The 25842-nt window shown below is 43.7% G+C and overlaps 3 protein-coding genes across 4 annotated transcripts in view; 2 read left to right on the top strand and 1 right to left on the bottom strand.

Moving 5' to 3' along the window:
- Positions 1-63: 63 nt before the first annotated feature.
- LOC135900408 (ragulator complex protein LAMTOR5 homolog) lies at positions 64-9288 on the top strand. Its single transcript, XM_065429905.2, has 4 exons — positions 64-250; positions 460-518; positions 677-794; positions 9123-9288. Exons 1-4 carry the CDS (start codon positions 216-218, stop codon positions 9184-9186), a joined length of 276 nt encoding a protein of 91 aa, XP_065285977.1. The 5' UTR covers positions 64-215; the 3' UTR covers positions 9187-9288.
- A 1505-nt stretch (positions 9289-10793) lies between these two features.
- Positions 10794-11847, bottom strand: LOC135900443 (cyclin-dependent kinase inhibitor 3-like). Its single transcript, XM_065429946.2, has one exon. The coding sequence runs from the start codon at positions 11638-11640 to the stop codon at positions 11035-11037; it is 606 nt and encodes a 201-aa protein (XP_065286018.1). The 5' UTR covers positions 11641-11847; the 3' UTR covers positions 10794-11034.
- Positions 11848-12044: 197 nt separating this feature from the next.
- LOC135900406 (SAP domain-containing ribonucleoprotein) overlaps positions 12045-25842 on the top strand; it is a 28175-nt gene continuing 14377 nt past the window's right edge. The window contains exons 1-5 of one of the 2 annotated variants that reach the window (XM_065429899.1): positions 12045-12159; positions 12394-12496; positions 12579-12605; positions 22202-22590; positions 24529-24602. In XM_065429899.1, the coding sequence (XP_065285971.1) occupies positions 12109-12159; positions 12394-12496; positions 12579-12605; positions 22202-22590; positions 24529-24602 (644 nt within the window). In that variant the 5' untranslated portion in view covers positions 12045-12108. The remainder of the gene's footprint in view (positions 12160-12393; positions 12497-12578; positions 12606-22201; positions 22591-24528; positions 24603-25842) is intronic. The other variant, XM_065429900.1, reaches the window with a different exon arrangement.

The following is a 25842-nucleotide window of genomic DNA, read 5'->3' on the forward strand; positions in this document are numbered from 1 at the left end:
TTGGCCAGGAGGCAATGACTTGACCAGCGGTTTGACTCTCTGTGTCATGTGACACAACAACATCGTCACCGAAACGGCCAAAACATCTTTTATGTAGTGGGTGTGTTAAAGAGCCGCTAGCCTTTACGAAGTTTTGTTTGGATCTGCACATTGCGACTACGTGCGGTTGGAATATTGGGGACATTGCCCGCTTAACTCGCCCCTGTATTGAAAGCATGGAAGCTCCGCTGGCTAAGTGCTTGGAAGAGATGTAAGTTGTATGTCGTGTTTACTATTATCGCGTACGACGACGAGGTCCAAAGTTAAGATATGTTATTGTGAACCATACCAGAGTCCTCTTTCAATGCCGAGAGTGCTGTAGTCTGCATTTAACATAGCTTGTTCTCTGTTCTCGTACTCGCAGATAATATTGCAGGATTGGTTTCGTTTTATTATTATTGTTATTATTGTTATTTTCAGCGTGGACGCTGGAGCAGTTGGAGTAATTTGCGCTGACAGACATGGCTTGGCTCTGCACAGTAAGTGTTAACTCTGCAATTGTTCTGTGTCAGTCGGTGTACATGTATAGATAAGTGTATTACTTTCCACTTCACACCTTGTAGCATGATAGGGCGCATTGTCACCGTTGAGAGCACTTTTTACCATTGTTTAAAATTTTGAATTGTGTCACTTTCAGGTTCGGGACCAGTGCAGCTTAAGTCTGCCGGGGTGATTGCAACGTTAGCTAGTTTGGCTAAGGAAATCGACCCATCGTGTGACACGACTCCCACCATACACCTCGAATCTGATTCACTGTAAGTGACATCCGAGTGTATCTTGCCAAGCTTATTTGCTGTCGAGTTTTGCACAAGTGCAGGTGTTGTACCGAAAGGCAAACGTCTCGAACATAGCAATTCACGAGCACAGGGCAGACCACGTGACACAGGAAGTGCGCAGACATGAACATGCACTGTAAACTAGGGTGGTTGCTTGGGCTAGTTGGTAATTCATGATCAAAAATAGCGTACAGTGCAAAGGACAAGGACAGTGATAGATGACATTTCGTCTATCACTGTCCTTGTCCTTTGCGCTGTACGCTATTTTTGATCATGAACACTGTACTTCTGAGTGCACAACATTCTATCAGAATTTGCTTTCATAGCTCAGCACTTCAGTGACCCACACTGTACAGCTTGTATCACCAGTGAGACATTGCAGCTGTAGTGAGTACAACACAGCTTTATATGGTGTCCTCACTTGGGAAACACATTTTCAAAAGAAACGAAGGGCCTTGGTATCACCTGTTCAATTTGCACGTTTTACATTTCCTTTATACTTTTGGGTTTGCTTTTATTTTATGTTATTTTGCCCTCAAGACAGAAGTGTTACAGAGGGGAGTGGGCAAGAAACGTATACATAAGTAAATAACAAAGCAGTGAAAGGTGGTTAGTTACTACAGCAAAATTGCTTAGTTAATTGTATCCTGGAGTGATTATGTCTGATAAGGCCGAACGAAACTTTGAGTTGTCCTTGATTGCGACAACTGCGCCAGGAAAGTGGTTCCATTCATGAGAGGTCCTAGGAATAAAGGATTCGTGACAGGTTCTGGCGTTGCATTGAATTATTACAACCTTATGGCTATGATCAATGCAAGAGGAAATGTAAGTAGGAGATGATATAAGGTTATCACACTGGTAGGAATTGTGGAAATATAGTTTATGAAATAAAGCAACGTGAAAACACTTACGTCAGGCTGAGAGAGGAGCAGTTTGTGGCAAAGAGTTTTTCGTGGCAGTTACGTTTGATGCGCGACTATAATCATTATAAATGAAACACGCAACATTGTTTTGGATTAGTTCAAGTGATTGAATAAGAGTTTCAAGGTGCGGGTCCCAGATGGATGAGGCGTACTCCATTTTGCTCCTAATAAGCGTTTTGTATAAGATAAATTTTAATGCTGTAGGAGCAGAAGAAAAATTTCGGCGAAGATAACCTAGCATGCGGTTAGTATTGTGAATTACCTTGTCAATGTGCCACGATCAGGAAAGTGACGAGGTTATGTGGACGCCTAGGTATATATAGGAGGTTATGACTTCTAGGGGAGTATCGTTAAGGTAATAGTTTGGCAGGGAAATATTGCTGCGAGTTACATGCATACATTTACGTTTAGTTACATGTAAAGTTGCATTAACCACACATCACACCAGTTCGAGATAGTGTTTATATCATCTTGTAAGAATTTATCAGATTTGTCTGAGATTTCACGGAGGATAACAGTCATCTGTGAGAAGGTACATATTAGAAAAAACGTCATTAGGTAAATCGTTATTGTAAATTAAGAAAAGAACAGGGCCTATAACTGGTCATTGGGGCACACCAGAGTCTAGGGGATTAAATGAGGACATATGATAATTTGACACAACATACTGTGACTGATTAAGGAGCAAACGTTCAAGCCATGCAAACAGGTTAGGATCAAGATTAAGTTTACTAAGTTTAAGTAGAGGCAATTTATGACATACTTTGTTGAAGGCCTTGGCGAAATCAAAGAAAATAGTCTGCAAATGAACCTTTGTCAAGAATAAGATGAAGGCTGTGAGTAGAAGAAAGAAGTTGAGTTTCACAAGAGAAGCTTTTTTTTGGGAACCATGTTGTGCTTTTGTGAAAAATGAATTATTGTCTAAGTGCTTTCCTAAATGTGAGTACAAATTATGTTCAATAACCTTGCAAGGAATGCTGGTGAGGGAAATTGGACAGTAGTTGAGGGGCGAATTTTTGCTACTGGACTTGTGAAGTGGGACCACCTTTTCAACATTCCAATCAGCAGGTAGCTGATGGGTATCTAAATACTGCAGAAAAATTTTTGAAAGCAGATAAAATGAATAAACAACAGTATTTCTCAGAAATTTCGCATTAACCAAATCGTACTCAGCACGTCAATCAATCGTTTGCTTTAACCAATCATTTGCTCAGCACTTCAGCCAGCGAGGTACTAGGCACTGTCCCGTGTAATGTTACCTGACAAATATTTTTAAAGCACAAACGAGACACGGAACGAAAGGAAGGTCATACACAGGACAGGCGCTACTTTCAACTGTTTATTCGTCAACGCCAGCATGCAATATATATGAAACAGGCACATGTGCAGATGTGTTTAGAGAAAAATACAAGATACGAATGTATGAACAAGAAATGCCTAATTCATATGCGCGTCAAGGAATGCTAACTCTTTTGTGTACACAAATTCTGTAGAGAACAGAGTCGGACACCAGCATATGTATAGGGGTAATACAGGTGGGGCTACGTATGGGTCAGTTCGTTATACGAGTAATGTTGCATGAGCTATTTGGCAAGACAGCAGCAGCAGTTATGGTCACCAAAGTCCAGGAGGGCTTGCAAAGAAAGCTTCACGTAAAAAAGCAAGGGGGACGGCTTTGCAGAAAGGCAGCTTGCAAGGACACGAGGTCATGCACCCTCCTAGTTTCTTTCCTTCCGCTACAAGTAAAACACTGGCATAGAGGAGCATTTTTGTGCTGCTTATTTCAATCACTGTTCCTGCTGCAATGCAGTTCTTCTAGGCCTACTACTGAAAAGGTTGAAGTGTTGATGATACCATGGACAATTACAGGGAGTCATAACCTGAAAAAAATTTGTAATTTTTGACATTGAGCAACGTAGTGACAATAGCATCTTGTGCAGAATTGTTGTGTGCAGTTTGGCTTGCAGTAAATGCTTTCAGTGTGCACAAGTCTGGCTTTGTGTGTAGCTGGTCAATTCGTTAAAGGGACACAAAAGGCAAATATTTAGTCAAGCTAAAGTGATAGATTACTGCTTGAGAATGTCTAAGGCATCAATATCATCGCGAACAAAGTTTTAGTAATAGAGAAATTGAGGTAACTGCAGGAAACGATTTGAGACTCACCCGGGATGTTCAAGTACTAGCCCGATGACGTAAGCGCTCCTCATTATAGTTCTGTCACTAGCGCTGAACCTCTCGTAATAAAAATATCATTGCAACATAATATGGAAGGCAATGCTAATTGTTCAGTTCTGTTCAATATTTAGAGAAAAACTCATTTGCGTTACCCTTGACAACAATGCAGGTGGTTGAAAAGTTTTGTTTTCGCAGGACCTGGTGCTGCCCATGCATTCACGTTTCAGTATCGTTATTGCGTAATGCTGCGCTGTTTTTTCTGGCTCCTGAAACTTGCACAAACTGCAAGTAGCGGAGAATTCCACATCCATGGGATGTCATGGGATGCCTGAATGGTTCACGCCACTTCACCAAAAGCAGCTGCAGCGGCGAATCCTACGCTCTATCTTGGCTCAATTTATCCATGGCGACACACCATGGGTGGCTTAGTGGCTGTGGAGTTGCACTGCTAAGCACAAAGTCGTGGGATCAAATCCAGGCCATGGGGGCCGCTTTTCGATGGTTGCGAAATGCAAAAATGCCCGTGTCTCATACATTGGTGTCACGTTAAAGAATCCCTAGTGGTCAAAATTTAAGGGTGTCTACCAAGTTGGCACTTCAATATTCGCTGAGTTTTCCAGGTTTTCCCTGAGTGGTCTGCGAAATTCCCTAAGTGACACAGAAAAAGAAAGAAAATAAACTTTAATGAAAAGTGACACAGAACTTTGTTTTATGTCAAGGCGGCCTAACACCATGTCGCCTGATGCTGTCTCTCTAGTAAGCATGCTAAAAATAAAAAAAGAAACTACTTAGTCCAGTTTGAATAGTAAGGAGTATTGCTTATTTTATTCAAAAAGCAAACAGAATGGTGGGGTTAGTAAAATGCACAGCAAAAAAAAATATATTTGTAAAAGATGGTATAACTCATTGTCGAACTTTCCCAAATGTGAATAAAAAGGAGATGCATATAGGATGGACCAGGATTGCCAGTCAGCCTCTAGTGTCTGTGAAGGAGTACATTTACCTAGGTCCATGAATCACAGGGAACCCTGATCATGAGAAGGAAATTCATAGAAGAATAAAAATGGGTTGGATCGCATACGGCAGACATTGTCTGCTCCTAACTGGAAGCTTACCACTATCATTGGAAGGTGTACAATCAGTGCATTTTACCAGTACTGACATATAGGACAGAGAATTTCAGACCGACAAGGAAGCTTGAGAACAAGATAAGGACCGTGCAAAGAGCGATGGAACAAAGATTGCTAGGCATAACGTTAAGAGACAAAAAGAGAACGGTTTGGATCAGAGAGCAAACGGGTATAGACGATATTGTAATTCACATCAAGACAAAAAAAATGGAGCTGCTGGGCAGGTCATGTAATGCGCCGGTTAGATAACCATTGGACCATTAGGGTTAGAAAATGGGTACCAAGAGAAGGGAAATGCAGTTGAGGATGGCAGAAGACTAGGCGGAGCGATAAAATGAGGAAATTCGCGGGCGCTAGATGAAATCGGTTGGCACAGGACAGGGGTAATTGGAGATCGCAGGGAGAGCACTTCGTCCTGCAGTGGACATAAAACAGGCTGATGATGATAGGAGCAAATATTTTCGAAGACGAGCTGTTTCTATCAACTGATAGCAAGCTCATTGGCGTGAGGCCGGAACTTAGGCAGAAGTGAGATTCTCTCTCAACAGCTGGTAACCTCAACTGTCCTGACATACTCTCAGCCTGCGCACAACGCCTCGGTGTTACGTTTCACTGCTTTAAAGAGTTTATTTTGGTTTGTATTAGAGACACCTGCATCTCGGCGTCAGCCAACACTGTTTCTTATTTGGGAGGGTGGGGGCTCAAGTTCCTTGAAAGAAGCGATGGCACGCTTCCTTTTCCGTTCATTCCTCATTGCGTATGGCCTTTCTCTTCTCGTCGGCTTTCCGCCGCGCGTTCGCCCAATATACCATTTGAAGCATTATCTTGGTCAGCTGTACAGTCGTCATTAGATTTTAACGCGACAGCGTTTAGGGCCTCGTGTCGCAGAAAATCCGGCGTCGGACGTCGCTTAGGCAAAAATAATATCGAACCAAATTCCGAAACATGCAAACCCAACCACTCTTAATACCACCAAAGTTGCTCATACCGTGTCTCATTGCTTACAAAGTAATTCCTCGGAATTTTGAGAACAGCAGCCCGCAAGCAAATGTAATGAAAAAGAAAAAAAAACACCGACAGCACATATCTTTTCTGTTATCTCTTCTCAAACTGAAATATTAAAAGTGCAATTCAATAAGGGGAGGTCGACCCACGCAAAAGGCTGTGTTTCTACCAGAAAGCTTGCCTTCGTGCATAGCATTCGCTGCCAGCGTTTACCCGTAAACATTATGGTTACTTAAGTTGCAGTTACCGGAAAGTATGAAAAGCAGTCAGGGGTCTTTGAATGCTATTACGTTCCACTCGTAAAGGCGAAGCTTAAGCTTCCGCCAAATTATTTCGGACTCCCTAGGGGCCGCGAAAACGTCCTAAAAATCAGGCATACGAAAAAAATGAACTCGCTCTAGGCACATCCGTAAAAGCTACGAAGACCTGCCAGTACACTTATTAGGCATATCTGTGCTCGTACTGTCACAAGAGATGGCGGATGCACACGTGTATGATGAAGGAATACATACCACGCTTGTTATGCTTCACCACTATACTTTTGTGCATGCTTCACCGCGTAACATTTCTGTATGGAGGCGAAGCTGACTTTCGGGAACCGGCATTATGCGAAGTGTTGGCTTTCCGAGCTTCTAAGCCAATCGCGAGGACCACAAAGGCAAAGTTGGTGCCATTGCTGTCAGTGCCATTGTGGTGAGAAGAACGGCGAGAAGCTTAATAGCGAACATCGAAGCAGCTAGACCTAACGTTGCCGCGGTAGTGGCTACGGCTTGCCAGCGGATCTGCGTGCGAGAGCGCTGGTTCGAGGCGGCAATGTAATCAAAACGGGGGAAGTGGTGGCTTTGATTAATGCCGTTTGAGACCTCCGGCCATGGCAAAAAGTATGGAAAATTGGACGGCGAAGGACTCTTGCGTCCAAAATTTCAGGCATTGACTCTGTGGGTTACGTGATGGTGCCGCGAAGCCGTCCGAAAAGTCTGTCGTTGACTGTACACTGGCAACTCCTCTAGCCAACGATACGGCGTCAAAAGACGATTCGTTACGATCCCTCTCTGTTACTCGAGCCAGCGTCACCGTGACTTTCGTTCCCTTTCAATGAAATTACAGCTAGGTAATTTTCAGATAGAAGCACAAATTCCCCGAGTATTTCCAGACTATTCAGAATCCCTGAGAATGGCCGGTTGGTAGATACCCTGAAATTTATCTGGAGTCCCCCACTATTGTGTTCCTCATAATAAGATGGTGGTTTTGGCATGTAAAACCTCAAAATTTAATTAAACATTTTCTTCACGGTCGTGCATTTGCGTTTTGTGCAAGAAACCTGTGCCGTCTGTCGGGCGCCGTTTTACTCATTGACAGCAGTAAAGGGCGGTGATGGCATATGCAACGTCATCACTTCCCGCTCAGGGGCAGGCGGTTTGAGTTGCATTAAAGGTATGTGGACGCTCCAAACCCAAGTTTCTCTTAAAGTTCAGTCGTTTCTTTGCACGAAACAAGTGCTGCAAGGTTACTCGAATGGCATTGTAACAGTCCATGTTGACTTAATATTTGCCTTTAGTGCCCTTTTAAGATGATACTGCTGTTTGTGTCACGAAACAGAAAAATCGAAATATCCTGTGGATTCTTATAGTGATTTGAAGTTGCTGCTGGAGGGTGTTATTCCTGCTGGGTTTAGGCATGTGATCTTGCATGTCATGTGAAATTAACATATTTTAGCAAGGCTTGGAAGGGGCTAGAGGGTAAACCATGAGTCGAGTTGAAACACAAAATTGACACAGGGTACAGGAACCAGACACAGACAAACACTAACGGCAGTTAATCATTGCTGTTATTGAGGTGCTGTACAGAAAAGTAAAGAACGAAGTCAGTGGTGAAGCTCAAGGGCAGGAGATTGTGGAAATTAGAAGAAAGAATGTTGCAGTTACACTCTACATACAGATTATCTCGCAACCTAAAAGACTTGGCAAAAAAAGTGAGTGTGAATGTAGTGCTTTCTGCTCCCAGAAGACTGTCCGAGGATCTGGGCATAAACAAATGCGGTCGAAAAGGATTCATAACAGTGCACAATGAAGCACCTACAGCAGTACGTGCCATGTGCAACCACTGTAGTTTTCTCCACTCCACTTTCGTGGTGGAAGTCAAGTTGTACTTAGGCCAGGAAAGTCAATGCCTAAATGTGCACCTGCGTGAACATGCTAACACTAAAATAAAAGAATGTCGTCTGATGGCCACCTGAGTAGGCCACTGACACGCATGCAGGTGCAAACTCGACTTTCAAAAATGTTCGGTAATGTACAGGTCTCCAAGTGCACACACATGAGAAATCATTGAAGCAGAAAAAATTCAAAGTACACAGGGTTTATATGCATCTCATCATTCCATTTTCCCCCAAAAGAATTGACTTTCCCAAATACATGTGCTGCACAGCAGTGTTGAGTCATACACGCTGCTCATTGTTTCTTCTTGCATCTTATGTTTTTGAGTTTTTTCATGGAACCAGTGTATATAAACATGTTATTTCTCTGAATAAAATACAAAGCACTTGTCTGTGTCTGGTTCCGTGTGTCGATTTCATGCCACAACTCATGTCGCTGATTTATTTTCTCTCCTCTGGCAAACTGAAATATATTTGTTCGAACATAGTTTTACTTTTGCCAAACTTTTACTACAATAGTTGAAGTGTTCCGATTTTGCCTGGTTTTATTTTCGAAAACATGTCAGATTCCATTTTTCCTCCTATTTACCGTTTGCCTGCATGTCATTATCACTACGGTTATTGCCACTGATGTAGTAGCAAAAAAAGGAATTGAAGAAATCCATTTTACTACCTGGTCTCACTAACACTTGTGTTTATTACTGGTGTCTCCGCTTGACTGGCACTTTCTTTATTTGAATTTAGTCACTTGCCACTGTCAAGTGTGCCCAAATTTCATAGTAATGTTGAATTTGTGAACAAGAAGCAGTAAGCAAAAACAAGTAATGTTTGTAACATGATGGGAGCATCGAACATGGCCTAGTCTGTAGAGCTTAAGGGGAAACAAGTGTTCATTTATTTGTGCTTTGTTCTTGTGCAGGGACATCATGATACAACAAAAGGAGCTGGTCACAGTGGGTGTCTACTCTGCAGCGAAGAAATAGTGTGTGCTTTGTGAAATGTCAGTGAAGCTGTTTTTGTTAACTTCTTAACCTGTGTGGGCCATCATATTTAGTGTGTGGAAATAAAAACTGTTTTTAGTGCTCTAGCTGTTGCATTATTCATAGTTTTGACAGGTGTACAATGCTCATATTATTGTCAATATTACTTTCTCGCGAACCGAAGAGTTGCCGTGGATCGTGCTTCAATTCGTACTTCGAAGGGTCAGTTTGTTTTACCAAGTGCCACAAAGACACTTTTGATCGCGATCTTAAGTGCAGTGCGACACCTATATTAAAGGGACACTAAAGGTTACCAGAAAGTCAAGTTAAAGTGGTAGAGCAATGTTCCAGAACGTCTAAGACGTCAATATAATCGCGAACAGAGCTTTAGTAACCGAGAAATTGAGGTAAATGCGTGACACGATTTGAGACCCCCCAGCGACATTCCGGTACTAAACCGATGACGTAAGGTCTCCCCGTAATTTATGTTACTAATACTCAACTACTCGTATTAAAAATATCATTTCGTTCGATTATAAGACGGAAAAAAATGCTACTTGTCTACGTCTATTCGATTCTAAGAAAAAATAACATTTTGACGTTGCCCTTCAGTAATATGGGCGTTCGAAAGGTTTCGTTTTCGCTCGACTCTGCGCGCTCGACCCTGCGCCGCGCACGCTTTGGAGTTTCAGTACTTTCGTTATCGCGTCGTGCTGTGAGGGTTCTGCTGGCTCGCGAAACTTTCATTTGGAACAAGCAGCGAGAATGCCACGTCCATGTGATGTCGTGGGAAGCCCTCGTTGCTTTCCCGCTCCGGAGAGCCGGTGTCGAGGCCGCCGTCGTAGTACGCAACGACGCCGGCAGTGCGAGCCCTCAGCAGCAGGTTGCGCTCGTCGGTGCTCAAATCGCTGAAGTTGAGCCCACCATCGCGAGCCAATCTGTCGGTGTCAGGGTCCATTGCGACGAGCGTCGAAGTTAGCGTCATAGAATGAAGTACCAGCTTATGGGCGTATTGCGGTATAGTAGCGGCGCCTGGTGGCGATGCGGGAAACGACATCTGGGTCATGCCAGCTTGGCTGTGGCGAAGCACGTTTCTAGGCCGAGTTTTGCGTCGATTCGCACTTTTTTATGCCCTGTTGCGAGTGCGAAAAGGCTCACAGACCAAGCCGACCACGCTGCGAGCTCGCCGCAGCCTATAGTTTAACGAAAACGGACTCTCCGTGTGCCGTGGGACGTAATGCGTTCCTCCTTCCGCTAGCAACCATACTCCCGCTTTCGCACTGCTGTCGGCTCTGTCTTGGCTCTGTTTCTGGCCGCGCGTTTGCGTTTTGCGCAGAAAAGCCGTAGCGCCGTCTGCGGACGCCGTTCTACTCACCGATGGCGCAACGTCACTATGAGACCATGATGTCAGTTCTCCTCGATCGGAGGGCGGGCGATTTGAACTGCGCTAGAGGTACGCGGACGCTTCAGAACGCATTTTCTCTTAAAATAAGTCTCTCCTTGGCACGAAACAAGCGTTTCGAGGTTTCTGTGATGGTATTTCAACAGTCCACGTTGACTTAATAGTAACCTTTAGTGTCCCTTTAAGCAGGTTACAGTGACGCCAGGCCTGCTAGCGAAACAGGAGAAATTTTATTAACTTGTCGCTTTTAAAACACTTGTTTCAAGCACTCATAACACCAGGAATAAGGTTTTAAACCTCCACCGTTTGCGTGGCTCGAGTATCACGTTCCAGCTCTTGCGCTTTCTGAGCGGCTTACCCGGGCCCCCCATTTTGTACTTCCCAAAGTTGAGCACGACGTAGACGGTGGCAAGGCCATTTCTGCTAAGAAGGCAGCGTTCGGCACGAGTCTATGTACTTGTGTTGCCGCCAGTCGTTTTCAGGTACTCGTCCCGAACCTGCCTGAAGTCGTGTATAAAATTGTACTGCTTCACTGTCTGTATGGCGCGCGTGCCCCGCAGTTCCTGTACTTTGCGAACAGCGCGCTCGGGCGTCATGCTGTCGTCCAAGTTGAGCAGAAGGCAGGCGGCGACGACGCCCGTGCGGCCAAGGCCCCCGAAGCAGTGAACGAGCGCTCGTTTGCCTTGCTGAACGGCTTCACCGATTTCGCGCAGAATGTCCAGCATTTGGCCGATGGCGGGCGCCGTGCCATCCAGCACGGGGAAGTGGTGCACGGTCATTCCGTGGCTCTCGTACTCGGCGAGCAGAGTCGGGACCCTGTAAAGCGACAGTTCCCCGCGCGTGCACAGCACGAACACGTCGCTGACGTCCTCCAGCTTGAGGTACTCGACGTCGCGCACGACGTCCCTCCACGTCTCCTTGAATCTGCAGCCGGGAAGGGCGCTAAGGCCGAGCGAGTCGGGGTAGCCGAACGACGAAAGGTCTAGCCAGTCAATCTTGATGGGAGTGACTACCGGCTGCAGGCAGTCGCCTGACACGTCCTCGTCGGAAGCCATTTGATTAGAAAGCGCAGTCGCTCGATCGAAACGTCTTTCTTTTTATGCGCGCGTCTGAAAAGCGTTGAGCTCAACGAAGACAGCCCGCACAAGTGCCATCAAAAGTAAGTTCACCGCTGGAACGCCAGGCGATGCGCTTCTTCGTAGAGTGTATTCTTGAATGCGCGCGCACTCCGGCGTCCATACGCGTCTTCGCGCCACATTGTGAGACTGCACACCTTGCAAGCCAAATGCAGCCATAAGCAGCAATATGTATTATGAAACAAAAAAAACACATTAAATAATTTTAGTAGCAATATTATTACAATAAATGTTTTTTTAAAATAATTTTATTTGAAAATAAATTTTCTTGCGCAGTTTGTATTAGGCGGTTTAATAGTGGTATTGTCGTACAATGGGCGGACAACAAAGGTAGGGAAGGGGGGGGGGTGAGGACAGGGAAGAGAGAAAGAAAAGAAATTGTTTACCATGGCGGACAGCGTGGACATGGTAGGTGCGGACTCAATTCGTAACATGAAGGTAAGCTTGTCCGAATTTCACTCTTCTTTATATGCCTTTAGTGTTAGCCAAAGGTACGATTAGCGCTTCTTCCATGCGACAGGCGTAGCATGTAACCCCTATACACAGCGCGCCATGCGAACACTGAACTATTATCTCTGTCGTTATTTTCGCAGGGTTAGCCGTTGCTTTTTTAAATACAACACGGGCACGTTAGCATTGAAAGCTGTATGTTCTCCTTCGTTATTATTGCAGGTTGCTGACCTAAAGAAAGAACTCAAGGCCAGGGGCCTTTCCACGGCGGGAAACAAAAGTGAACTGGCAGAGCGCCTTGAAGCCGCTCTTGGATTGCCCAAAGGTAACTACTGCATAGCACTGCATGGAAGTTGCTCTAGATTCTGACCCGGTTGCTAACTGCCGTATTTCTTCCTTGTTTCCAGCAGACATGAGCGACGTGCAGATTGATGGTAAGTTTGCGATGCGATTCACCCTCTTCATATTCGTAACATATTGAGTTGCGCGGTTTTCTGCTGCTCGGAAGGCGACTGTTTTTCATTATGTGGTCCCTTCTTGTGTCATACGCCAAGGCGAACGGCACCTTTTCACGCATGGTGTTAACATCTGTCTCTATTAGCTTTGACCTCGCGTCACAACTGCGGGCTTAAATTTGCGCCTTTGGGACGCAATGACGCGGAATGAGGATTTGTGACCGACTTAGCTATATGTTCACAATTCAGCGAACTAGAGCTATATATGCTCACAGTAGACATACTCGGCTTACCGAACCTAATTTCTGTGTAGTTATGGATTAGAAACTGCATTACGAATGAGACATTCGTGCTTTCAATTGGAAAGGCGGTGGTACATGGTTAACTTAGTGTCAAGTTGGGTGGCGGTGAAATCGGTACTGCATTGTTTAGCAAGTTATACCCGTGTCACACGGGCAAATATAGTGTTACTTCGAGCAAATGCACTTCAGTGCACAGAGTGCCACATTGGCGGCGAGTTGCTAGACGAGAAAGAAAGGTGTACTTTGCAATTAATGACACTGGCAATGGGTGAATCAGGAGGCACAACAAATATTAAGTATATTGGTTTTCAACATAAAAGTGTGTTATTGTTAAAAATAAAGACATTTAGATAAAGTTTCATGCAACTGAAGGAGTTCATTGCAACCATAATAATATTAGGTGATTAATAATATTATTAATCATCACGAGCCATGTCAAAAGAGCGTCACATCCGAGGCGAGCAGAGAGAAAATGCCAGATTTTGTTGGCGCAAGAACGGATTGCGAGCATTTGGAGCATATTATTGGAGTGCTTATTAATTGGTTGAGGATCACTCTGAGACTCCACTCACTTTCCATGCGCTACGACAATACAGAGAATTGCATCAGTTTTGCATATTTACGGGCACATCTGCTAAAGATGCAAACTATGTACAGTCAGCTTGGCTGTAAAACGACAAAAGTTAATAGACACACTGTCATGCTCCACTCGATTTATTTGTCAGCTGAGCTAGGGAAGCATTCCACCTTTGCTCGCTCGACGAAAGGTTGTGCTGTTTGGGTGTCTGTAGGGCATTTGTACCACAACGATGACCGTGTCACCATCCTAAGCAGCGAGAAATACTATCAAGGCACCTCACATATGAGCGCCTTGGTCTCTTCATCTGACCATGTCATCATGGATGCATTACTTCCGTCCTATAAACTCGGAACGAACGACAGCGGCTGCACAGTTAAGGTGGCTAGCATAGGCATAAACAATTGCACAGCCATTACACATAAACACCCTGAAATTGGGCATAGTACAGTAGCTTTTTTTACAAGTATACCACATTTTATTAGCTTATAACATTTCCAATCTCGAAAAAGGTCACTGCCGAATCTACTTTCCACATCAGTTTATGTATCTTCTAGCATTGCTACCAAGGCTACTCCTTTCGACACAGCAAAGTGAGTTTGCCGAACACACTGAGTGCGTTCTGCAGCAAGTGTCACTAAGTATTCCCGTGTGAGTGCCTGCGAATGAGACTAGCCGCAAAGTGCACTAGCTCAAGATGAGGTTTCCCATGTGACAAGGGTATTAGTAAGAAGCTTCTACTTTGGAGCACAATTGTGGTCTGTGTAAGGGAGCTGTAAAACTGCCTTAACAATGTGATTTTACCTCGAGCTTGGTAGCCTTGTTGTATGATTAGATTGAGAAGCTCTTGATTCATATTGTGTCACATGTGTGTTATAGCAGGCTAAGGATAATAATAGTGGTATATTAATATGATAGTGGCTTCAACTGCAATAGTTACCTTTGACATCCAAAGTTCAAGCTACACTTTTAGTATAATTTAGGAGTGAGTATGCAAATTCAAGAAGCGTAGGGAGGCTAGTAGAGCTTGAGCTTATGCTCATTCGAATAATTAATTTCTTTATCCCCATAAATTGCTGAGGGCTTTCACACTTTTGATGAGTTGCACACAGGGGGGAGTTGTCTGTCAATATTATGTTGGAAATCGGCAGTTTCAGGGAGCAGGGGGCACAGCGCATTTATCTAGTGCATGTGAGTAGTGTCCCTGTGAAGAGCGTCTGCATCTGCCCGTGACTGCAGGGTGTTCTGAGCAGGCATGTTGCATCCCTTTAGCTTCCCCTACAAATCAAATGTGTTTACATGCCATACACTTTCAGCTTCTTCATGTATTGCAACAGACAGCCTGTTTTATTATTCTATGCATTTTTCATCATCCAGCCATGGTTTCCTACTGCAGTAGCACTGTAGATGGCCTAGATTGATGCATTTAATGCCATGTGGGTGAACTATGTAGACGGTAAAAGGCTGCAAGTGCATCTGAACAACTTGTCTCGAATAGCATGACGGAAACAATGAAATTCATTGCCAGTATGGCACTAATTTTGCACTGCTCAAGCTATCTTGCTCACAGTACTTCTGGGTTGGCACAGAAATATGGCGACAGGGCTCAGCACAACTGAGGCGGTATCATCTCCCTAGCATAGAGCACAATTGGATTATAGTTCAAACCTATGTCCTAATAGGGCTTCACGATAAAGCAATCATCATGCAGTGATGCGACTGTACGGTAAAGTCCTGTCCGACATTATACAGCGCAAAAATAGGTTTGTTAGTCAATTCTGCATATTATGAACCATTTACCGCATTGGTGTTAAAATTTTCAAAAAGAAATGCTGGCAGGGAGAAAATAAAATAGAGCTTGCTTGCTTTTTCTGTAGGTCTTATAAGCTCTTTTCTTTTTTCTAAGCTTAAAAAGACTGTAATTGGTGTTAATGCATTCCAGCTATCAAGTTAGTTTGCTGCAAGGCAACGTCTTCTTGTAGGTTGGTGTATAATGTGAATGTGCATTAACATGAAGCAAGCAACTTGGAAAGTCGATCAGTTCAAAGCACTCGCAGCCAATTTTGTGCCGTGTGAAAGTGCGGCCGTTGGTGGTGACTGTCTGTTTCTCTCACTTTCTTTCTGATGACTCCTGGCTATTTATTTACAGTTTCAGTTGCCCTATACTTGGTTGCCAACATTTCTGACCTCCTCTTCCATTCTGTGTCCAGACTTTTCAAGTACAGATACTTGTGCGCTTTAGCCACCCACTCATTTTATCGATGCTCCTGAGTTTGAAAACTAATTTTGCTCTGCATTTCTCATACTTTAAAAAATAATACTTAGGAAAAAAAAGAGGCCTAGCTGATGTCACCCTGCACTGTCTCATTTGTGGTTTTACCATGGGCTCCCCAAGCTAGCTGGTTAACTTTGGTTTGAACTGGTTAACTTCAACCCCGGCAAGATATCCCATTTTAAGTATAGAGTGGCATTTGCAAACGTTAGCACTCGAACCACTACTCCATTCCAGATACCACACACCACCTCATATTTATTGTGGTCCCAAAGTGCTGTATGTTTCATTATTGTCGCGTACATTCCGCTTCCCCATTATTTTCAGATTATCTTGGTGGGTGCTTGAGTAAGTCTCCTTCAGTTATGTATACACTAAGGTATTTCAGTCGACTGGAAAGAGCTTAGCCAAGGAAGAGGGCGCTGATGCCTCGCTCTCCACATTGTGGTGCTCGCAGCCAAGGGTTGTTGCGTAGTAAGTGGTGGTGTGGAGAGGCTGAGGAAAGTTGCGCTCAATGAGAAAATGTCTCGTGACGCACATAAACGGTTCAAGAAACAATTGCATTATCACATTTAGCAGCATTTGACGACTTGACCGTGGATCGGCCTTTGACAAGAATTACTTTACAAGCGCCTGTGTTCAATTTATGTGATTTTTGTTTACTGAGCTTTCACTGCAATTTTCAAGCTAGAAAGTGTAATGAGAACTCAGCACTAAAATGATCTGTTCCTTCAGGCTGAATGTGTAAAGGCTATAAGTGTGTGTGCACACACTTGCGCACAGGAAATGCATAAGGGAACACAGCAGATTAAAATTTTTGGTGGGGATATTACTTTTATGGGGGATTGGGGGGACATTGTATGGCTTTCTGAAAAGTTAAAACGAAATTAAGCAAACCTGTCGGCTTGATGCCTGTCACCATAAATAAAGCATCTAGCTGTCATTCATTAGGTAAAACCGTTGTTTCGGTGCTTGCCATTTCTAAAAAAAAAAGCACACATAAATGAGTGTGTGATATGAATTAAAATGAAATGAAGCTTTTATGCAAATGAAAAAATTCAACTTCATTAAAAATTAAAAATAAAATTTAAAAATATGTATACTAAAACATTTGCACAAGTGTACATCGTAACACAGTATGGCTACGAAAAAGAAATATAATACTTCCATCATGATTAATCTAATTAATTTTGTAATGGAAGGACTACCTCTATTGCGCTAGATGTTATTGTCCATCAATCTATCAATTTAGCTTGACTTAACATTTGCCTTTAGTGTCCCTTTAAAACACAATGTTGAAAGTAATTTTTTTTAATGCATGCCTCACATTTAATCCATCCCAAGTTGTAACTTTCATTACTAGACAAAGCACGCATTCATCTAACATCCTCGAAATGATATTTAAATCCAATCCTGATAACATACCCCCTCTCACTTGAAGAAATGAGTGACCATGTAACCATTCAATTCTTTCTATGGAAACCTAAATGTTCCCCTAAAGCTAAAAAAATAACACTTCATGTAAGGGGTGATTGTTAGAGTATTAAGAGTTTTGGTATTATCAGTAGACTTCTCTTTGTGCTCCGTTGAAATAAACTGGTTGCCTTTTAAATCAGAAATGCATAGGCTCATCAATAAATACATTCCTGCAGCTTCCATAAAGGAATGAGCTATTTCATCGTGGTTTGATTGTAAGTTAAAAAGGCCTAAAAATAAGAATAAGCATTTCAGGTAATTTAAATCTTCCAGTGACTTGGTTGCGTGGGAGAGATATCGCACTGCTGCTAAGGTGTTTAACTCTGCTTTGGCTCAGACCAAACACTCATTTTTCAAATTTATGTTGCTTAAAACACAACTCCGGCGATTTTTTTGACCATGTCAAGGTAATAGAATATTCAGGTTCCCGAGACCCCCCTGTCACACGTCTGATAGTAAAATTGTTTCGCAGATTCGAAAATAATATTAAGTAAGCAATAAGAATCGCAAGAACGAAACCTGACTAAGCAGCCGAGCAAACCTCTTCGAGAGCCAGTGCCCATGCACTACATATCGTGCCAGAACATGAAGACCAAGAGTAGCCCAAACAACTGATTTTATACGGGCTGTTTGCTATTTTAGGTGCTATATCCCTTCTCAGGAAAACGCTTCGCATGCTCGCTGTAAGATGTGGAGCACGACTTTCCGCGTTGTGTCTCGCAAAAACGCCGCTGGCAGTCCAAAGTACCAAGCGGTGTATTTGTTTACAGCGATTGGCAGGTGCAGCGACCACTCGTTCGCTTGGGATGTAATACTAGCCGCTCATCGTCGATGTCAAATGATGTCAGAACATATAAAAACAGGCAGATTTTGTGCATGTGAGCACCGTTGCATCACTCTGAATCGCGCTGATATGAGCGACCACGCACCTTCGAAAACACAGAGCGGGAGACTGTCGTACGGGAGCGTTATGCTGCCTACTTATTCTTCGTGTGCTCTTCATGCACACAATATGTTCCGTACAGTGGGCATAGATAAGGACTTTGCCCATGTGATCGTTCATTTAGAGAATGCGTAGTTTTTTTTTCGTAAACGCCGATGCCAGTATATACACTGTTGGCAGCTGAACAAGGTGGTTGTTTACACTGTTGTATCGAAGGGGCCTACACTCGCTGCCCATTTGGGATACGAGGCAAGCAGTGCACCTCGGAAGCTAAATAATGAGTCTGCATGACAATACGTAAAAATACACCCATCTTGTATGTCATCGCTCCATGTCATTGCTTCTCGCTTTTTGTGTGTGCACTGTACGAAATGAGGAAGGGTTTATGTCAAATCCATAAGGGCAAAACTGAACCACAGAAGTAGTTTTCTTCATCCCAATGGCGTAATTAGGTTCAGGTCAGTTGCTCAGGTCCGCCAGCAGCAACACTTGAACTGTGTGGCTGTGACATAGAGGCTTAACTTTGGCTGAATGCAATCGGCATCAACTCGAACTGTATGTGCGGATGGCGAGGGCTGAAGTTTGTGCAGCCGACAACGTAACTCCACTTGCCACCCCTCATCACTTGCCTCTCCACAGGGAACGCAAATTCTCATGACGGCAACTTCTCACGCGAAGCACTAGCTCACGATCGTCGACTCCTCCGCACTTTCATCACTGTCGTCTGCATGATCCCGGCATGCTTTGAGTGTGGGACTTCCCTGACGTCATACACAATGTTGCCTGTAACTGAGGAGTAGGTAACGTAGGGTGTTCCAGGCAATTTATTAAATTCATTTCTAAAAAATATGTGCAACTCTCAAACCTGCTTTTCTGAGGACATGACGGGAGCGTGCAGAGGAACATACGCAGTGAATTTCATTGACATCCGTTGACATCGAAAAATCGCTGGAGTTGGCCTTTAACATTTTGCTTACTAACAATTATCAATCAGACAATTATCAATCCGAAACAACCTAAAACATCTACCTATTTTGAAGACTACACTGGTAAACTCATTCCCAATAATGCAATAGCAGAAACACTCAATTTTATGTTTTGTTTGGTTTTCACTATAGAACTTGATAATGAGCTCCCACATTTCCCACCCTTTGATCACCCCATTATGTCAGACATAGCATCTTCCCCTGAAGGTATTTCCAAGATAATAGACTCATCAAAGTTGTCTTCATCAGATTTCCCTAGCAGTATTAACTCTAAAGTGCTTAATTATACTAAATATATAACAAGTGTTATCTTGTCTCACATTTTTCAAGAGTATTTGTCATTTAGTACTGCCTTGGGATTTGAAGTTGGGTAAGATTGTTCCAGTTCCTAAGAAAGGCTCCTCTACCTCCCAATTTCCTTAACTTGTGTTTGTTTGAAAATCATGGAGCATGTCGTTTATATCCTTGCTGTATTTTTGTGTAATTTTTTTTCAATCCAGGGAAACATGAGTTTCAAAAATGTTTTTCATGTAACGCCCAATTCGCACTTTTTCTTCACGACGTTCATACTAACATTGATCAAAACATACCGTACCATTGACGCCTGCTTTATTGATCATGAAGAAGCATTCGACAATGTCCCACATAAGCACTTGCTATTAATACTTTCACAACTTGACCTACACTTCCTTGTCGTAGACTAGATTAATGATTTTCTCACTAATCAACAGCAATTTGTGCATGTTAACAATACTTCAAGTCCATCTTCTGTTTTATCTGGCATGCCACAAGACGCTGTATTGGGTTCACTCCTTTTTCTAATTTATATTAACAACATACCTGCTAATATTGCTTCAAAGGTACGCTTGTTCACAGATGACTGCATCATTTATCACCCAATCAACTTGTCTCTCCAGAACAATTTACTAAAATTAGATAAATGTATGACTGGTTAATGCTTGTGAATAATAACATAACATCTTGGTTTCTTTTCATATGCGGCTTAATTATCCAACATAGATATACTCTTAATGGCAAATATATGCACAAAGTACTTTACTGAGGAATAATATCTCCCACAAACTAACTTGGACAATGCACATAACCAAGATTACTAACGATGCTAACCAAACTTTAGGTTACCTCAGGCGGAATATAGCACAGGGCTCTCCTTTAAAGCTACTAGCTTACAAAACTGTAGCCCGACCAAAATTAGAATATACTAGCTCTATTTGGGATCCTGTGGAACATCTCCTAACTGATCTTATTGAAGAGATACAAAACTGTGCCATTATTCATATATTCTGACTACTCTTACATTACTAGCATAACTAACCTAAAAGACAAAGCACGTCTACTGTCTTTGAATACTCTGCAATACCGCAAAGCTTTCTCTGTTATCATTTTTTTTTCATGCCTTACCTAACGGTTCTCCCATCAATCCAGCTCACCGCATTTCTCAATATATCAGCCATGTTAAACCTGTATACCCTCTCCGTCCCCACACTGCCATGCACCTTCAGTCGCTTTTTATTAAGACAGTCATTGACTGGAACAATTTCCCCTCGAATGCTGTCCTTCTCGTCAGCCCGGCTCACTTCAGAGGCACCATTGAGTCACTTTTTGTCAACATCAACAAAGTTTTTTTCACCCACTCCTCATGTAAAACCCTGTGTACAGGGTCATAGCGACCTTGTCAATAAATATATTCAACACTAACTTGTCTAATTTTATTACACTTTCAGGTAACGAATTGCTCCTAATTGGTTGTCTTCTTTTCGGCGACTAGTATGGAGGTGCAAATCGTATTGTCTTTAGCACTCGCCTTTCCATTAGCAAAAAATATGGTAGTACGCTTCCTCACACGGCATCATATTTTTAAGCCGTGTTCTCTAGCCAAAGTTGTATTTTGACTGACAGTTTTATTTTGGCTGCAGCAGCCTTGGAGTAAAGGCACGCATGGTAGTTTGCCACGGCACCTGCACAGGTGTGCAAGTGCAGCTGCCAAAAAAAAAACAAGGTCGCAGTTTTGTGTGAAAGGCGAAGCATTGATTGCGATAGCAAATTAGTAGACGGCTATACGAAGTAAGGATAGTAGTTTAATTGGCCGTACAAACTTCGAAACATTCGCTTGCTAACTGAATTATAACAAGCATGGTGTCAGCACGCACAAGCAAACATGGAACGCATCACACTTGATGAGTGCGGACACTCGCTGTGAAAACGCTGAGGCGAGCAAGTGGGGCAGGAGCACCAAGCGAAGCGACCTACATGCGGTCTATCGCTTCAACGCAAGAGTGGCGAGATCACAGTTTGCACATAGGTGCGAGCCGTCTGTGAATCTTTTTCGAGATATGGCACACCTCATCGTGCAAAGTACACACTTGTTGGCGGAGTCGAAAGGAGGGGGTCCTTTCCATGCTGCCTGCCCACTTTCCTCTATATATGGGGTGACAGATTAAGCTGTGATCGTCGGTTCCCCTTGCGCCTGTTTGCGAAGTGCGCAGTTGCTGGCGGAGCACAATGCCACACCCCCTCCCCCCCCCCCCCCCCACGGCCTTTCGCGTGACGGGGGACGGTGCATTTGCTCTCCGCTTTCTTCCTTCGCACGTGCCAGATTTAGCCGCAATCGTCTGCTTCCCTCGCGGGCTTTCACTTGCACGTACAGCATACGACTCACAGCATGATGCTGTTGTCTTTGGACTTTATATGGAACATCGCGACGATGCCGAATTCCCCTGGAGTGTCCATATAATTGCTATCGCAATAAAATTTCGGGGCTACTGTATACCCCTGTATATAAACCAGTATTATCTGCAGAGCACATAACTGGCAAATGAAGGGCGCTTGCTTTTTAGAAAATAATTTGTAACAGTAATTTGCTGCACTTTGAGGTTTAGTTATTACAGCCAGTTTTTCTCTAGCAACGAGTGCTAGTCTGCTGTTAATTAGCTAAAGAATGTCATATAGCATGTTGCCATGCTCTAAGTGTCCATTACATTTCTCCACTTACTTGCAGAGGGTCTGGACCAAGGTGTGGATGTGAATGAAGATGAGGCCCTCCTCGAAGAGAGCCTGCTGCTTCCTGCAGAGGGCAAGGCCAACAACGGCGATGTTTTTGCTCGTGAAGAAGAGCTGCTGGCAACGCCTGTCACGAAGGAACCACCAGCGGCTGCAAAGTTGAGCCTGGAAGCTAGCAACCTCACGGCGTCATCCATAGCTGCTGCTGCTCCTGCTGCTATACCTCAAAAGATTGCCGCCGCACCTACGGCCATGGAGCCAGCCTCGAACGAAAGTGAGGCCAAGAAGGTTCGGCTGAAAGTGACAGCCCTATCCGGAGGTGATGCAACTGCTGCTGCGACGATTGGCGCTCCCAAGGAGCCCACAAAGGGACTTTCTGTGGAAGAGGTGCGCAACAACCTAACCATTTGTTACTGTGCTCCATTTCATGCATAGCGGGCAACGCCGCGAAGACTTGGAAAAACTTCTCTCACTGCTTGCATATGCAACCAACAAATAGTGCGTCAGATGTGAAAGAAAGGTATAGCCTCCTGAGACCCCGCTATGGGGATTTGTCCAATATATTGGACATTCAGAAATGAGACAGTACTCCTGTGACAAGGCTTTCATCCTCATAAAACCGCACTGTCCAACTTATTGGACACCTGCTTGCGCCATCTATGCAGCATTGATGAAAATACATCGTTCTAATTCCCGCAGAAACAGTTCCACAATGGCGGCATTAAGCGGCGTGGCGTTTTACGGCAGCTGCCAGAGAAGTAAGCACGGTTTCTCGTATTTCTACATGCTTTCAGGGTATATTTTTGATTTTATATTGAAGGTAATACAACAGCGTACGCGCAGAATACGAAATTTAAACTGTTCGCGCGCTTACTTTTTTTTACGCTTCCTTTGATTTCGCGTGTCCATTACGTTGGACGCTAGGACTCAACTCGGTTATTTTGACCGCGCTTTTGTGATAGCCTTGTTATGAACAGCATGCGACTACTGTTGGCATTTAGCGGCTTGCAGATGAAATCGCGTCTCTTTTTTTCTTTAGGGGACCTGCCTCGCATGTCTGATGAATTAAGCCGATAACTTTTCTTTTTTTAATTCATGGCTAGGTCCCTCAAGACGCCTGTCGCAGGTGGTCTCGTAAGGAAAAAAACATCGATATGCCTCTACCAGATATATTGTGCATGTGCAATGTCAACATGGGTGGTGTTGACAAGGCAGACCGAACGATAAGTTACTACAGGATAAAAGCACACGTCAACAAGTGGATAATCAGAGCCATCTTTCACCTCTTCGACATTGCCCTCAGCAACTCCTGGGTGCCGTACATGCGGAACATACGCTCCCTGAAGAAACAGCGGAAAGAAATACTCAAATATGTGCAGTTCCGCCAATCTGTTGCTGAGACTCTTGTGGCTCAAGGGAAGAAGCAGGATGAAACGGAGAGAGAGAACGAAGCAAAGTGGCATCTGCCATCAAAGCAGGCTCGACTGTGTTTCCTCGAGAACCCCAAGAAAAGAGCACTACCCACTGCTAAACGCTGCGCGATGCAGACTACAGGGCTGCGTCATGAAAACAAAGTTCTTTTGCACTAAATGTCGACTCTTTTTCTGCATCACCACGGACAAAAAGGTGTTTTGGAATTGCCCACAGGAAGTGAACACAAGTGCAAAATTTTTGTTGAGTATAGGAATGCTCTGTTTATGTAATTTATTTACTACTTTGCCTTTCGAGTTATTAAAATATTTTTGCACACGAGTTTGAGTGCAATATCTGCGGTACGTCATTACGTGCGCGCTGGGTGAAAAAAGACCAGGTAGCATCCCAGTGTCCAATATATTGGACATCGCGCTAAGCTGAAACTATCAGGGCTGTTGAAAAAATAGTTAACACTTTTCACCTTCATAACCCTACTGACGTATTCTGAAAGTTTGGAAAAAATCTGTGCACCCAAATGCATCCCGGGTCTCAGGAGGATAGGTATGCGTCATGTAATTCGATGCAACATTGTCTAGTGCTGTTATGTAGCAGAATATGACTTTCTTAATAGGTGGAATGCATCGCACATTTGAACCTATTTACCACGAAAATGAGTTGTTGACACGCTTATTCTGTGGCCAGTGGCTACAACGCACAGCTTCTACTCATGACGAAGATATAGTATGTCACGTGCTAGAAGCACGAAAGGGCACAGATAAGTAATTTGATGTAACCTTACGTTCACAAGCTGTTGTTGCAGTATATGTATTTGCTCTGCAGAAAGTGCTTGCTTTGCTGCATTTTATGCCAAGCGAGGTTAATTAAGATTACTTTGTTCCTTTTCTTTTCCAGAGGATAAGCCTTCGTTCCAAGAAGTTCAACATGCCACTTTCAGACACTGCACGGCTCAAAGTACGGATGGAAAGGTGAGGGCAATGTTTCGTTTGTTCCTTTCCTTTTCAGCAGAATAAGCCTTCGTTCCAAGAAGTTCAGCATGTCATTTTCAGACACTGTGTGGCTCAAGGTACGGATGGAAAGGTGAGGGCAGAAATATTTTTTCAGCAGGGAGCACAGTTGACCAGTTGGGATTGATTCTTTAAGGCAGGGTGTTTCTTCTCCAGGAAATCTTAATTCATGTATTGACAGTAATGGAGATAAGGGGTGGGGGTGAAAATTTTACTGCTGTGTCACAGTTGAGCCAAATTACATCACATCAAATACTTTGAATTATTGTCTACATTTCTGTCTCCTTGCAAATACCATGTAAGGATAATGGTTATGCATTTACAGTAAACGATTTTTCATTCTCTAGTGTCTGTGAAAATGTCCCAAAAATTCTGCTGCATGCAGGAAATGTCATTTATAGGTATTTCTCAGGTGGAAGGGTAAAGGATAGGGTAGCAGACCTCTTCAACTCTGGTATGCAACTGGTATCCTGAAAAGAGCCGCTGATGAACACCTGAGGGGAAAGAAATGTGGACAGTTTGTGTTGAAGTGCTAGCGCCATCTTCAATTAGGGTTTTCAGCGTCAGTCAAAACACTACCTTTTACTGCCCTGGTGACTTGCCAGATTGGTCGATTCGCTTGTGTACAGCATTCTGCTGGAGTCATGCCATCACTGTACACTGATGACAGCGTCATTGCATGCATGAATTCAGTCTGTCAGCAGCACAGGTGCTTGCTCATCGTTTTCGATGTCTGTATCTGCCATTGTTGACTAACGATTTCATTGTTGGTTGATTCCACATAGAGGTCAAGCTAGTCTTTGTTGGTGAATTGTGCAGATGCTTTTTTCGTTGGGAACGGAAGCACCTGCAGTCCTCTATTGGTCAATGGTTGACAGTGCTTTCTTTGCTTAGAAGCTGTCTGCAAGGATCATGAAGGCGGCGGAGTCAAGGCCGCTGACGACAGCGAATCCTTTCATTGAAAATCGCTGCACCGAACCGCTGGAAAGCTTGGTAGTGAATTTCGAAATGGCTAGGCCAGGCATTGCAGAGCGCACGATGACAGAACAAAATGACAACACTTCAAACGCACCGAACACCAAATGGGTGAACAAATAGCTATGGCTGCCAGCGGATTGGCATGGGAGAATGGTGGTTTGAGGATGCAGGGTAATCATAATGGTGGCAGTGGTGGCTTTGATTCATTGTAAATACACAAACT

Source organism: Dermacentor albipictus, chromosome 1 (genome assembly GCF_038994185.2).
Source record: "Dermacentor albipictus isolate Rhodes 1998 colony chromosome 1, USDA_Dalb.pri_finalv2, whole genome shotgun sequence".
Lineage (NCBI taxonomy): Eukaryota > Metazoa > Arthropoda > Arachnida > Ixodida > Ixodidae > Dermacentor > Dermacentor albipictus.